General features: G+C 37.0%; 1 protein-coding gene across 1 annotated transcript; it reads right to left on the bottom strand.

The window, feature by feature from the left end:
• Nucleotides 1-120: 120 nt before the first annotated feature.
• Nucleotides 121-10945, bottom strand: sh3pxd2ab (SH3 and PX domains 2Ab). The gene is made up of 7 exons (XM_079443138.1): nt 10395-10945; nt 7166-7270; nt 5962-6079; nt 4285-4880; nt 3438-3487; nt 3171-3290; nt 121-2421 (listed from the first exon to the last, which is right to left on the bottom strand). The coding sequence occupies exons 1-7, from the start codon at nt 10609-10611 to the stop codon at nt 898-900; spliced, it is 2730 nt and encodes a 909-aa protein (XP_079299264.1). The 5' UTR covers nt 10612-10945; the 3' UTR covers nt 121-897.
• Between the last annotated feature and the right edge of the window lie 4516 nt (nt 10946-15461).

The following is a 15461-nucleotide window of genomic DNA, read 5'->3' as shown; positions in this document are numbered from 1 at the left end:
TTTTAAAGGTTTTTATATTAAGCGTTTATTATAATGCAATGATTGACCACTTGATGATTGAATGATTTAGTTAACTTACATAATGCATGGACATAAACACACAAACACCATCAAGCTATTGTGATGAAGATGCAAAACAGCACTTGACTATTTATTATAAGAATAGATTTGAAAATTAAGTGATTTAATAAGAATAGGAATAGCACCATGTTTAATTACACAAACAAAGAGACACAGATAGATAGATAGATAGATAGATGATAGATAGATAGATAGATAGATAGATAGATAGATAGATAGATAGATAGATAGATAGATAGATAGATAGATAGATAGATAGATAGATAGATAGATAGATAGATAGATAGATAGATAGATAGATAGATAGATAGATAGATAGATAGATAGACATTTATTTGAAAGTGCATTTAGTCTGTAAACAGACCCTGATATTCATTTAGTTAAAAAAAACAAAGAGACACATTTTAACCAAACACTTCTGCAGCATATTAAGACCAGCTAAGAGCAATAACTAAAAACCTGTTCAGTGACAATAACATCACATCATCCAGCACAAGCAGGAGTATACAGCACATAAACAAGTTGTCAGTCAACAAGAGAATTCACTTGTGTCTGACTCTTTAGTGTTCCCTGATTTTGTGAACAGAGACAGCAATGTCTCTTATGAATTAAAAAGGGAACACAATTTTATTGGGGTCATGGTGAAGATGTATGAGACGTAATTATTATTATTATTATTACTCCGCTTCGTCCCCTATGGGACATAAGGCTTCAATGAGCACTCTCCATTGCATTCGGTCCCTGGCAGCATGTTGGGCCTCTCCCCATGACAGATCCGTATGAGACATAAGGCTGGTATTTAAATCTGGTAACCCACTAGCTCCTCCTCTCTAGGAAGTTGGAGGGCACCCATCCTTTTCGTGTTTTAGCTGTGTCAAGCACACGGCAGTACCACCATCCATTAGGGTTTCTCTCCAGGACCTCTAGCCTCGTGCCAGCAGGGAAGCTCATGGTCTCCACATCGCCGTGATAGTCAGCGATAGAAACGTACTCCTCACGCAGGTTGTTGTGGATGAGATGAGGTTTAGGCTTCACCATTGACACCGGTACCTTACGTCTCATGCTCTCAGTATTACCTGCACAGGAAGAAGTGGTTTGGTCATTGTAACTAAGACTAGGCAGCGTATCGTTCCTCCATCCTGCGGGAGTTGTGTGCATGTTAGTGTTGTCCTTGAGGACGTTCTGAGGTCTGACGGCGAGCTGCTTCACGCCGACCCGGCAGTTCTGCTGGTTAGATCTGTGTCCGCTCTTCAGGCTTTGGTTAACACGCTGCTCGTTCTTCTCCAAACTTACGCATTTACCCATCTTTCCAACATCTCCCTGCACTGAAATCTCCAACTCAGGAGACGCAGACCAAGACGTCTCAGAATTAACCTTCTCGGTGGTTTTGGCTTCCGTACCGCTTGTTTCTGAGCTTTTAATTGGCTGTAGGTAGTAAGTGGGCGCCCAACCCTCTTCATTCCCCCAGCGGACGAACCACCAGCCGCTCTCCTGCTTCTCCAAAACCTCCACCTGAACTCCCGCGGGAAAGCTGAGCTCACACGGCTCTTCCCGCTGGTATGCCACAGTAGTTTGGTACAAAAAGGAAGGCGGATCACTAAACATCTCGAAGTTATCTGACGAGCTGTTCTCTGAGTCCTCAGATGTGCGGGAGGTCCTGAATTGCATCTGGCCTGGTTGCTCCTGGTTTTGGGGTCTTCTGAGAGAACTACAGTCTTGGTTTGCGGGTTTCGGGCGCACGGACGGTTTGGATTTCGACTCATCAGCCTGCTGTTTGAGTTTAGATTGCTTTGAGTATGCATAGAGCATCGTAGTGGTCTCAATGTTGGGCTCAATTGTTGGGGCGTCATATTCCGGTGGATCCCACATAGATGCCCGGTGGGCCGAAGAAGACAAGTATGTGTCATAGTGACTGTCCTTACACTGCGGCACAGCTCTGGAGCCACCGTTGGCATATACACCCTCATCATCCTCTTCATCCCCTTCACCCAATGTAAAAGAAATGGTACGCTGACATAAAGGAGGTGGGGCTTTAGTCGGTGCATCTCCTGGAAAAAACTCCTGCTCGGGATCGAATTCAAGGCCCACTGTTGGAACATCATATTCTGGTTCCTCATACAATCGTTGACTCATTGGGGTCACAGCCTCAGACTCAACACATGGAAGAGAGTTCTGCTTTTTGATTGGCGGAGCAGGGGGTGGTACCTTGGGCCGGGTCAGTGTACTGGTTTGGCGGTTCAAGGTGGGTTTCTTGCGTTTGTCGATGTAAGAACATGGGGCCCAGCCCTCCTTCTCTCCAATCTGGACAAACCACCAGCCTCCGGAGTTCTTCTCAATGACCTGTAAACATACAGAGTTTCCAGACCATCCATAGATATACTTATATTTAATGTTATTTGCAGCAAATAGGGAACATTGGGGTGAGTTGTCACACTTTTTACTGAAGATTTTAGATCAGTTTTTGTATAGAAGTTCTACACAGTTTTCACCAATATAGTTGTTATACCACAGGCTAAGTCATCGCAATTCGCTGATTTAGAAATAGTAGCTTTTTTAAAACTTTAAAAATGTTTTAAGAAAAAATGTTTTTGAAAGAAATCTCTAATGCTTACCAGGGCTACATTTATTTGATCAAAAATACACAACAGTAATATTGTGAAATTTTATTACAATTTAAAATAACTCTTTTCTATTTCAATTTATTTCAAAATTAAATTAAAGTATAAAATGTAATCCCTGTGATAGCAATGCTAAATTTTCAATAACCATTACTTACATTTTCATTGTCCTTCAGAAATCATTTTAATATGCTGCTTTGGTGCTCAAGAAACATTTCTAATTATCAATACTGAAAACAGTTGGGCTGCTTATATTTGTGGAAACTGTAATAATTATTTTTACAGGATTATTTGATAAACACATGTATTGGAAATAAAAAATCTGTTGTAACATTATAAATGTCTTTACTGCCAGTTTTGATCAATTTAATGTGTCCTTACTGAAGAACAGCACTTATTTATATATTTTTTTATAAAAAAAATAAAATAAAAAAAAACCTGATTGAACAGTGAAACTGAACAGTGTTTTACCTCAGCTTTCTGTCCTCCACTGAAACTGATCCCATCTGTCAAGCAGGACCTGAACTCAGCGATGGTGTAATACTCAGCTTCAACGGTAGGGGGATCTGGGGGCTGCGGTAACTGAAATCCCTGAACGTGAAGAGAAGAATATGCTGTTCAGCATATTATAAAACCACAAAATTACCTATTTGTGTGTGTGTGTGTGTGTGCGCGCGCAATGGAAAGAAGGAGGGAAAAAGAAACAGAGAACAGGAAAATGAGAACACACACACTGACCAGGCTGTTTTCTCGACGGGGAGGCGGTTTTTGATTGTTTGATGGTGATCCTAGGGAGAACAAATCAAACATCAAAATGTGTTTGTAATCTTTAAAAGGTTAGTTTGCCCAAAAATTCTGTCATTAATCACTCCAAAGCTGTAAGACCGTTTGTTCATCATCAGAACACAAATTAAGATATTTTGGATGAAATCCAACAGCTCTCTGACCCTGCATCATGGTACTCTCAATAATGGCGGAGGACAGTGACACGGAAGACAAGATCTGTTGAAAAAAAATTGTTATTTTTGTTTTCTTTGAACACAAAAAGTATTCTCGTTGCTTCATAAAATTACGGTTGAACCACTGATGTCACATGGACTATTTTATTGCTGTCCTTCCTACCTTTCTCGGTCTGGGAACATTTCAGTTGCGTTGCTGTCTATGCAGGGTCGGAAAGCTCATGGATTTCATCAAAAATATCTTAATTTATATTCCGAAGATGAACGAAGGTTTTACGGGTTTGGAGTGACATAAGAGTGAGTAATTAATGACAGAATTTAAATTTTTGGGTGTACTGTCCCTTTAACACATAACAAGATGGAAAAACATTATAGAAAATACAAAGAAAGACAGAAAAGGGATAAAAAGATAAAGAAAACAGGAAGAAAGAGAAACAAAAATTAAATGGGGAAAAGAAAAATTGAAAAAAATTAAAAAGAAAACAGTTTAAATAAAAAGAAAATGAGGGAGAAAGAAAAATAGAAATACAAGGACAAAGTAAAGGGAATAAAAAGAAAGAATTTTAAAAAAGCACAAAAAGGGAAATAAAAGTGAAAATTCATTAACTAAAAAGATAGAAACTCACTGGTCTCAACACTGTGGAATCTCTGAGGTGCGACTCTAGCAATGGCAGGGGACGGAGGGACGGTTTTGGTCTTTATTGCGGATGATGTTGAAGACGCACTTGCTTCAGAGATCGATGCAGTTACACAAGCATCCGACACCGACACAGACACACTGCTGTCTGAGACTGACAGACGCACACTCGTGTCCGTATGCTGGGTGACCTGATCATCAGAGTCTCTCTCTAAACTACAACTAGCCGCATTAGCTGCTGTGCTAACGCTGCTGCTGCTGTTTCTATTGCTGTGTGTATTGTTACTGTAAGCATCAGTCTGCTCCGTATCACCATTGTACTGTGTATATGTGTCAGTCTGTGAGTGCCTGTACGTGTTTGTGGTGCTGTTTCGGTGTGCAATGGTGTCAGTTTGTGTGTGTGAGTGTCGTTCGTTGGCGGGTTTCTTTTTCAGGAGGTTGCTGATCTCCATAAGGTTTCCGATGATTTCCACCTGACCCTGCACAGCTGGTTTATTTGTCTCTGTTTCCTGGTTACCGGCCATGACACCATCTTGCATTTTCCTCAGGTAGGCAGCTGGAGCCCATCCCTCCTTACCACCATAACTGAGAGGAGAACAGAGAGAGAGATAATTCACATACTCCCAAACACCACCAACCAAGGGCATTTTCTCAATAAAACTATATAACTATATACAACACCATTCATAAGCATGCGGTTAGTAAGACTTTTTTTTCCATTTTTAAAATAAATTATTCCTTTTATTCAGCAAAGATGCATTAAATTGCTCAAAAGAGTCAAATGTTACAAAAATTATATTATTTCAAATAAATACTGTTCCTTTGAGATTTTTATTCACCAAAGAAAACTGAAAAAAAGTATTGCGGTTTCCACTAAAATATTAAGCAGCACAACTGTTTTCAACACTGATAATAAAAAATAAATTTCTTGAGCCCAAAACCAGCATTTTAGAATGATTTCATTTTAGAAGGATCATGTGACACTGCAGACTGGAGTAATGGCTACTTAAAATTCATTTTCCCATCAAACGAATAAATTACATTTTGAATTATATTAAAATAGAAAGCATTCTTTTTAAACTGTAATAATATTTCACAATATTACTGTATTTTTTAATCAAATAAATGCAGCCTTGGTATGTCTGAGAGATTACTTTCATATATATATTCTACCACTATTTAACTACATGAAATTATTTATTCCTGGCAATAAAACAAACTGAAACCGAAATATGAAATCAAAATGACAAATTAGCGACATTTTCAAAACTGCAATAACCCCAGCTTCAACACTCAATGGTGGATGTGGATGTTACACTCTCAGGGGGAAAAAAGGTACAAACAGTACCCTTTCAAACTTTTCAAAAGGTACTAATAAATACACTTTAGAAACTAATATGTACAATTTAGGTGTAAAAAAAGGTACAAAGATTTACCTTTTAGCTTTTGGGCCTTAGGGTAGCAGCTTTGGACTGAATAAGTGAGAGTGTAAGGTTAGGGGTGTCTGTAGGGCTGCCTGTTTGTCATCAATGATTGAATTTATTTATTTATTTCTGCAAAAACCCATTATAATATTGAGACGATTCCAGCAAAAGAAATCAAAGGATATTTAAAGCATGTTGAAGTAGTTTAAAGAGAAGGATAAACATGTGGAAGAAGAGTTTACCGTATGAACCACCAGCCCTCCAGATTCCTCTGGATGACCTCAACAATGACGCCACTCTCAAAGCCCAGCTCATCCTGACTCAAACTGCTGTAGGACTGAACCGTAATATACCTCTCTGCTACAGACAAAAGAGGAAAGAGAGAGAGCACAATGTACACTGTCCTGCTACAAGATACAATCTAGACATGCAAATGCAATGCGTAGAAAAAAAGCTGAGTGTGTAGCTCTCATGTAGCTGTACATTTAAAAAATTTACAAATTACACTGAATTTGTTACAAAAATATGAAACCATGTAGCACCTTTCTCTCAGAACTAACTTTTCCAAGTCATTCCATTTATATATTCCTGACATCTGACGAACACGGGGTATAAAACGTTTTTTACACTCATTTTTAAACAGAATGTCTATTGTTTTATCATTTAACACCGAACACATTTCTTTTTGTGAAATAATTTGCTAAAAACGTGTTTCTTTAAAATGCATGCCACACCATTTGATAATTTTTTTTTTATCTAATGCAATGACGGTCGTTCATACATTTTTAAACGTGCCTTAAGTGTCCCAGTACTTCTTGGGCCACTTTAAGTAATGCTTGTGTGTTTAGATTGTTTTCGTTTTTGGTGTATAAGTGGAAAACCCAAGTGAAACATGCAGACATTGCAAAATCGCTCCACCACAAGTCACATTCGCTCTGTAATATGTGTCAGTGTGTGTTGGACCTGGTTGTACAGTAAAAGACTTCTGGACCAGGAGATGGAAAATCTGACATCTCTGCTGGAATTTCCACTCCCAGGCTGTTAAATGCTCCAAGAACTGTGTGTGTGTGTGTGTGTGTGTGTGTGTGTGTGTGTGTGTGTGTGTGTGTGTGTGTGTGTGTGGAGCGAGGGGGTCCCTTGGCTATGATGTGATGCATGTATGGTTTTCATCCAAGCAAGACTCTATGTGCTGACATGGCATGAACTTGTGTCCGTAACAGTTTTCATGCATAAATCTCTTAAAGCAAATGAATGGAAACCCTTAAGAGTTAACGGTTGCGCAAGACAAAGAAAAACAGGACATTTGGCCACTGCGTGTTTTACACAAGCCAGCCGCTCTGATATCTGCTGTGAAAGATGTGCCTTGTTTGTTCAACGGTTCTTGATTCAGTTTAGCGGGAGCATGGGTGATTAAATGGATAGTTTAGCAGTGTATCTTTGTCTTACTCTCTCCGTTTGGTGCTTTGTGGCTGTCTCGACGTCCTGTGAGAGAGACAAGGTATGTTGCAGGAACCCAGCCTTGTTCTTCAGCTGTTCTTACAAACCACCACCCTGAAGAGAGAGAGTCCGTGAACACATACCACTGATGTAACTGATTCCAGCTGTTCATTTGAATTGGGTCACTTCCCTTCTGTCTTAATAGTTTCACTAGTCCTGAACACATCAAAATTAACAAAAATCAGATCATTAAATGTTATTTTTAAGGATAAAGGATATGGCAAAAAGCATCTGTGATTTATGCAATGCAGCCATTTTCAGGGCAAGGACCCCTTGGTGGATAAAAAGGTGGAGCAAAGACCCCCTGTTACATTGTGTGTAAATATGAATGCATGCCTTGGCCTTAATTAGCACACATATATTATCATATTATTATTTTATGTTACATTGCAACGGCATTAAATTATCTTTGTTGATGTGCAAATTCACATACATTACATAATATTTTAATGGAGGGACAAATTAAACATTTCGCTAAACTTTAGCTTAGGAAGTTAACAATATCATACATTTCAGTAAGATTTTTTCATGTTTTTGAAACAAGTCTCTCATACTCACCAATGCTGCATTTATTTGATAAAAAACAGTAATATTGTGATATATTATTTTATATTAAAATAGAAAACTGTTATTTTAATTTATGTGTAAATTATTTCTGTAACAACAAATCTGAATTTTCAGCAGAATCTACTCCAAATTGCAATGTCACATGATCTTTCAGAAATTGTTCTAATATGCTGATTTGCTGCTCAAGAAACATTTATTATTATTGTTGTTGAAAACCGTTATGCTGCTTAATATTTTTGTGGAAACCATGATACATTTATTTTTAGGACAATTTGACATTAAATAAAACAGAATTTATTTGAAATGGAAATCTTTTGTAACATTATAAATGTCTTTACTGTCACTTTTATTCAACTTAATGCATACTTGCTGAATAAAAATATTAATTTATTTAAAAAAAAACAAATCCTGACAGCATTAATTAAAACATCAATTAACTTTTCCACTGCATATTTAACCCTTTTAACTATATACTTCACTAATGTTTTCAAATAGCCTAAAAATTTTAATAACCATAACTGTTTACGCTGAGTATAAGTACGCTGTCACAAGTTACACACACCTGCCATGAGTTAGTGCTCACAGTGTGAGACGCTCATTAGAGCAAACAAACACACGCACTAGGTCGCCAGATCCCCAGTTTATTATACTCTGTAAATAAATACTTTAAGGAAAATAAATGTACATATTGATTCACGCAAATACAGAACATCAGATATCTGCAGTCTTTTTGTTAGCATATACTACATTTGTTTGTTCGTATGTGTTAAAAGACAGAATCAGAACATTCCAAGCTAAAAAGAGATGATTACAGATATGAGGAAGAGAGAGAAAAAAAGAAGAGTTCATGGAAGAGAGAGAGTTAGGAAGGTTGTCTTGGCATATTAAGCTCATAATGACTTCAACATAAAGAGTTCAGCAACACACAGTCACACAGAGACACAAACAAGTACACATACGCATATGAACACACACTTTTTCTGCGGAGGAAAGATTCTGGAGGATCCATTAAGAAGTCTCTGGCTATGGTGGACTTTTTCCAAACACACAAACTCTTCTACTGCTAAAAATGACTCAATATAATTGCTTTCCTCAACTGATTATTTAATTCTCAGTCTTTGCATGTTCAGTTTTTATTTGCAAATTTCAAAGCAGTATTTCAGTAAAAATAAAAAATAAAATAAAAATAATCATAATAAATAATCAATACAAATAAGTCATTCTGAATTCTCTCAAGACATGCTATTTGTTTTAAACACACAGTGTAGGCTGGAAACTTTCCATTTCTCCAAATGAAATCCAAATCCAGCTTTAAATTCTGGTAAGATGTGTAAACCAAACAATGTGCACTTAAAAATCTCTATAATAACTCATGTTGTGGTAATATATATATATATATATATATATATATTATTATTATTATTATTATTATTATTTTTTTTTTTTTTGCATGTCTTTGGAATTAAATATTTAATTTTGTGGTAGCTATACATCATTATTCACTCATTTAGCTTCCAAAGTGGTCATAAAAATAATAACAACTGTAACATCAGAAAAATAAGCACAGCTGCCATGAAAGAAGGTCACAGAAGGTCAAGTAATGCATTGACAGCAAATCATGATGACAGCATAAGCAGTTTAAGTTGCATTGCATCATTGTCACAGTTTGAATGTTTTAGAGAAAATTTGATGTGCACTTTTAAGAATATTTTTAAAAGTATTTGTTGTAAACAGAGATTACCACTCTAAAAAAACAAACACTGTTTAAAAAGCCAGGTTGGTTTACTGGTCTCCAAGTGTGGCCAACATGGTTAGACTGGTGTGTTTTGATGGTCTCAGAGGGATTTGGGGAACTTTTCAATTGGTCCAACTAAGAGACCAACTAAACCAAGTTATAAGGTAGACACAAGCTTAAACTACTAGAGTAACTTAAACCAGTCTAAGGTTTAAGTTACTTTAGTAGTTTAAGCTTGTGTCTACCTTGTAACTGTTTTTTTCTGTGAACAGCTGACAGACTTGAGGTTTACACCATAGTTAATAAGTGTAATTTTGAGTTTGATGTTTCATTTATGAGTTATGAAGAAGCTTTTATTCAAACTTGAATTAAAAAAATGACGTTCTGATTTTTTAAATATTTTTTTTTGGTGTTTATGTTTGGGTGGATGTTCAAAAATGTGAGACCATTGAAAATTATGTTAAATAAATAAATAAATGAATCATGATGTTGTAGAAAATTAATTTCTAAATATTAGAATTTAAAGTAAGAAAAAAAAACACTGAAGATAATAATCAAATATGTAAATTAGTGACATTGATCATGTGACTCTTCGTTCAGACAGTCAGATGTTCTTGCTGAAGGACAGAAGGACAAGATGCTCTTTGGATCATCTCAATGATCAGCATGCTGGAGAACTTTCTGAAATTCATGTTCATTTTTCAATTTAAATAAAAAAACTCAAATTGTGATGCTTATAATGTAAGTTGTATATACAAATGTTGTATTACATTATAAAAATGCTAAGTACAAGCATTTTCACTAGTGATTTCTGACTTTTGGATCCCACTGAACATACAAGACTATGTTGTGTGTGTATTGATGCGTGTCACTCACCACTCTCACTCTTTTCGATCACCTCGACTCTCTGTCCTGCTTTCAGGCTGATTTCTGTATTTTCCTGACGCTGATAGTCTGCCGTCACCACATATACACACATACACTCCTCTGCACCCAGGGCTTCTCCACGTTCTCTCCCTGAGGATGATGGAAAAAAACAGGCCGTGAGCCAGCTGCCTCCACGCCCGCGACCACCTGAACTGCGCCGCGCCATTCACCAACACCAACACAGCCCCAGCCAAATCAGCACGTGGTACCAGATCAACGGCTCATCCAAGAATCAACAAGAACACTGGCCCAAAGAGGCTCAGATCTGTGGAGTTAATGTCTCAACAAGCAAAAAGGCTCAGGTACAACAAATCCTACTTTCATCCAGTCTTATCCCACCTTAAAGTTCCAAGGTAAAAGTTTTTGAGCAAGCACAGTTCAACCTCAAGCACATCCTACCGGCCCTGGGCCCAGGGGTCCAACCAACGACAAGACTCATATGGGCTCTGGCGTCTCCTCTAAGAGTCTCAGATCCCTTCTGCAGCAGGACACAGGCCTGACTGAATAAAGAAATGGAGCAAGGGGGGAAAAGAAAGACAGAGAGAAAAGGAAAAGGGGTAGCTGACGAAAGGAGTGAAAGATGAGATGAGGAAAATAAACCAAGAGCTATGGGCTCAAGGGGCGGGATATAGAGAAAGGGGAAACAGATGCCAATCAAATGATGCTCCACCCCTTTAAAACAGTTTAAACAGAAACATATGGCCTATGAAAATAGGGTATACTCACACACTCAGCACATACTCACATTCTCCCCAACTTTAATCACATTCTCTGAAACATCCTACTGCTCTCCAAAACAAAAACAGCACAGTCACATTTGAAACACTGATCCTTTTGTGTCAAAAATCATAAGGACAATCATGATCCATGAAGATATTTTGTAAATTTACTACTGTAAATATATCAAAACCTCATTTTTGATTAGTAAGATGCATTGCTAAGAACTTCATTTGGACAACTTTAAAGGTGATTTTCTCAATATTTAGATTTTTTTGCACCCTCAGATTCCAGATTTTCAAATAGTTGTGTCTCGGCCAAATATTGTCCGATCATAACAAACCATACATCAATGGAAAGATTATTTATTCAGCTTTCAGGTGATGTATAAATCTCAATTTTGGAAAATTCCACAACAGACTGACTCGGGCGCAGATACTCCATTGTCTCCCGAGACAGAAGGATGCCAGAGATATACATCACTTTTGAATGGCAGACAATGGAAAAATATAATAATGTAATACAAAATCTACCAGCACTTTACAGTAAATTGCCTTGACAGACTGAGACTGTGTGATAAAATCACAACCACAATACTGTAGAAGATGAATTTCACCAGAACAAACATTAAATACACATTGTTTTAAGTATATATGCATAAAGACTATATTATATGAGAGAGAGAATTGCTTCCTAACTTTTTTTGCGAAATTACACTATTGTTCAAAAGTTTGAGTTTGGTATATATATATAATTAAAAAAAATAATAATAAAAAAAAATACAATATTACTGTTTATACTGTATTTTTGTTTAAAATATGTAGCCTTGGCCCCTTAAAAACATAAAAAAAAAACCTTACCAACCCCAAAGGTTTTATTTAACAATATTGTAACTTTGCAGAAAAAGATTAGCAAGCGATTCTTTCAGTCAAATAATATAGTCTTTGTAAGTAATCTTTATATATTTAAAACAGGGTGTTTTAATGTTTGTTCTGCTACAATTATTTTTCTAAAAGTAAAGTAAAGTCGTGACGTATTGTCAAGTATGGTGACCCATACTCGAAATTGGTGCTCTGCGTTTAACCCATCCAAGTGCACACACACAGCAGTGAGTAGTGAACAAATCCACACACACACCGTGAACACACACCCGGAGCAGTGGGCAGCCATGCTGCAGCGCCCGGGGAGCAATTGGGGGTTCGGTGCCTTGCTCAAGGGCACCTCAGTCGTGGTATTGAGGGTGGAGAGAGCGCTGGACATTCCCTCCCCCCACCTACAATTCCTGCTCGAGCCTCCCATCCGGGGGCTCGAACTCGCAACCTTTCGATTACGAGTCCGACTCTCTAACCATTAGGCCACGACTTCCCCACATAGAACAGTCTTTCGCCCGAACAGGGACTTGAACCCTGGACCCTCAGATTAAAAGTCTGATGCTCTACCGACTGAGCTATCCGGGCCCGGTACATATTCTACTGTACATATATGATAATTGTTATTTTATCACTGAATTTATTTATTTTATTTTTATGGTCACATCACATGTTGATATTCAAACCAACATAACTCTTATTTGCAATATTGCTCAACTAGTCAGAACCTTTTTAAATAGGCCTAGATTAAGTCCTCGTCTTAATACATTTGCATTTAAAGCATTTTTGCAGATGCTGTTATTTGGAGTGATTATTCTTTAAAAAGTATCCTGAGTATTTCAGCCCTATTTTCCAGTCTTTAAGTTGCACACATGCAAAGTTTGATAAACTTCTCATTTTCACAATGTACCGATAAAGGGATGATTTATTCCCTTTTTACAGTCCCTCTTTCTCTCGGTTTTGCTCCTAATTTTTTCTCTTTCCTTCCCTCCTATGGCTCCCCCCTCCTTACTCCTCATTCCCCCCATCACACTGAAGACACTTCCTCTCTGCCACGTCAACGGCCTCCCTCTGCACTGCTTTTTCTGAAAAATCACAGAATCCCTTTCTCTCTTTCTCCGACTCTCCTTTCTCCCAATTACTCTCTCACTCTCTTTTTGACCCCGAAATCATATTTTACATGGACTGAATGTGGCTGTTGCTTATTTCTGTACTTAGTTTTTCTGCAGAAATTCAGCTGAGCTCATGAACAAACAGGCACAAATGTACTTTCTTACATTTTAATCTTACACGTTCAGTGCTGCACACTAAATTACACTTACTCAAGTATATAAATATGTTACAACTCTGCATGGTTTGACATGAGAAATTAAATGAGTGATTAGGTTGCGACTATAGCACAAATTCAGGAACAATACAGTCATTTGTGTGCACAAGTAGTTTTATGCACACGGTGTTTATGTGTGTTTCTGACCTAGAATAGAGACAGAATAGCTGAAAAATATCTTGCTAACAGGGTCTCAACATGTCTTTTTGAGGTTTGATTATTTTTAGTTTGACACATCAACTTAAAATGCAGTGCTCATAGCGCCAGTCTCTGAAAGAACAGCAAGACATGATGCAATGGCCAATAACGTTAATCTGTCTCATACACAGACCAACAATTAACATGTGAATTCATCTATGACTGAACCATACAAATTGAATTGTTGTGTACTGCCAGTGGGAGGAATATGTTCAATTAACAAAACAAACAATATGTTGACTTCTAAAGCCACTTTTTGTAATGTATGTTCAATGCTCACAAAATTGTCTTTCAATTATCTTCTTCTGGGAGATTTTTCAGCAAATGTTTATATTAATAGAGTACCACAGCCATGACATTAAACCCCAGAAAACGAATTTACGATTGGGTTACCTCAAGATTTCCCTATGGGTTTTTGTAATGGGTTTTTTCAATTCATGAGTAAACACTATTATGTAGTTACTTAATACAAACACATGATGTTGTTGTTTTTGTTTTTGTATAAATAACTGTTATGTTTGCCACAGACGTTATTTTAAATATTTTAAGTTATTTACATAAACTGAGAAACCCCATTATAAAAAAAAAAACATAGGAAAAACTAGAGGGAACCCATGGCAGATTAATCTTCCGGGTTCTGACATAAAGGCTGAAAAACTCTATTAAGCTGCATTTCATGTAATTAATTTGATTATGCATTTAATTGGTTGACAGCTCTAAACGAACGTATAAAACATGTTTTGAAATTGTGGCTAACTTAAAACCTACAATGATATTTCTGCACAAATACAGACAGTTTATGTACAGCACAGTAAAAACAACAGAACTCATTTTCGTTCTATTTCTTTCCAATAACCCTGAGGAGGACTTTGTGCTGGCATACATATCATATCCACACACACATTAGTGTTTCCATTTGACTATGGTGGAGGAATGAAGAGTTGCATAACTAAGACAGCAGAACTGAGATCTCATTTCAGACACTCAGAGCAGAAAGAGCAAACACATAATAACATTATTACATCTCACTCTGTGTTTAGAATATCAAATTCACCAATCCAACATGTGTAATGTTTAAATGACATTTGTCACACACACACACACGTACACATACACACACACACACACACACACACAGTAATGTTGCGAATTGTGAAGACAGTAATATACTGTAATAATCGCACCAATAATGTTTTTTTTTTTTTTTTACAGTGTAATTGTATATATTATCTTGCATTATCTTGCAGCTGTAACCCACATCTCTTGACATCAGCAGTCCAGGGGATCTTAACAAGGATATTTCTGTGCAAATTGACTCCAGCTGCTCTACTTCTTTGTTGAAAAGATGTGCTTCATGATGTAATGTTGAAGTAGCTTTTCCTGAGAAAGCACTTCTTGCCAGACACGCAGGACAACTACTGCTAGGTGACCCTGAAAAGTTTGGTCAGATTTTTAGAACAATGGCTTTACATTAATCAGTAAAGTTCAAGACAGATGAACCAGCTAACACCAAACTAATACAGATAGAAATCAGTGTAACCTACAAATCAAACAATCTCTGCAAATGCACAAGAGTCTCAGCTAATGTTGAATGTTAAGGTTTATTTTGGAATTGCCCTAAAACCAGCATGCACAGAAGTGTTTCATGCTATTCACCATTAATTTGACAAATTTTACCACTGAATATCTTTACCAAATCTAACTCAACTGCAATCTAAGTACAACAGCACAACCTAGTGTACAAAGACCAACTCTGTATGACATAGGTAACTATTTTATTTATCACTAAAGAACTAAACCATCATAGTTGCCTACAAAAGTCTATAGAAAACACAACAAAACTGTTCTTCTAACCATTTTGGTTTCTTTAAAACTCAGTATACATACTCAACGAATTTCCAGTAC

Source organism: Barbus barbus (assembly GCF_936440315.1).
Source record: "Barbus barbus genome assembly, chromosome: 20".
NCBI lineage: Eukaryota > Metazoa > Chordata > Actinopteri > Cypriniformes > Cyprinidae > Barbus > Barbus barbus.
Note: the sequence above shows the minus strand (reverse complement) of the source record. Positions and strands in the feature narration are given on the sequence as shown.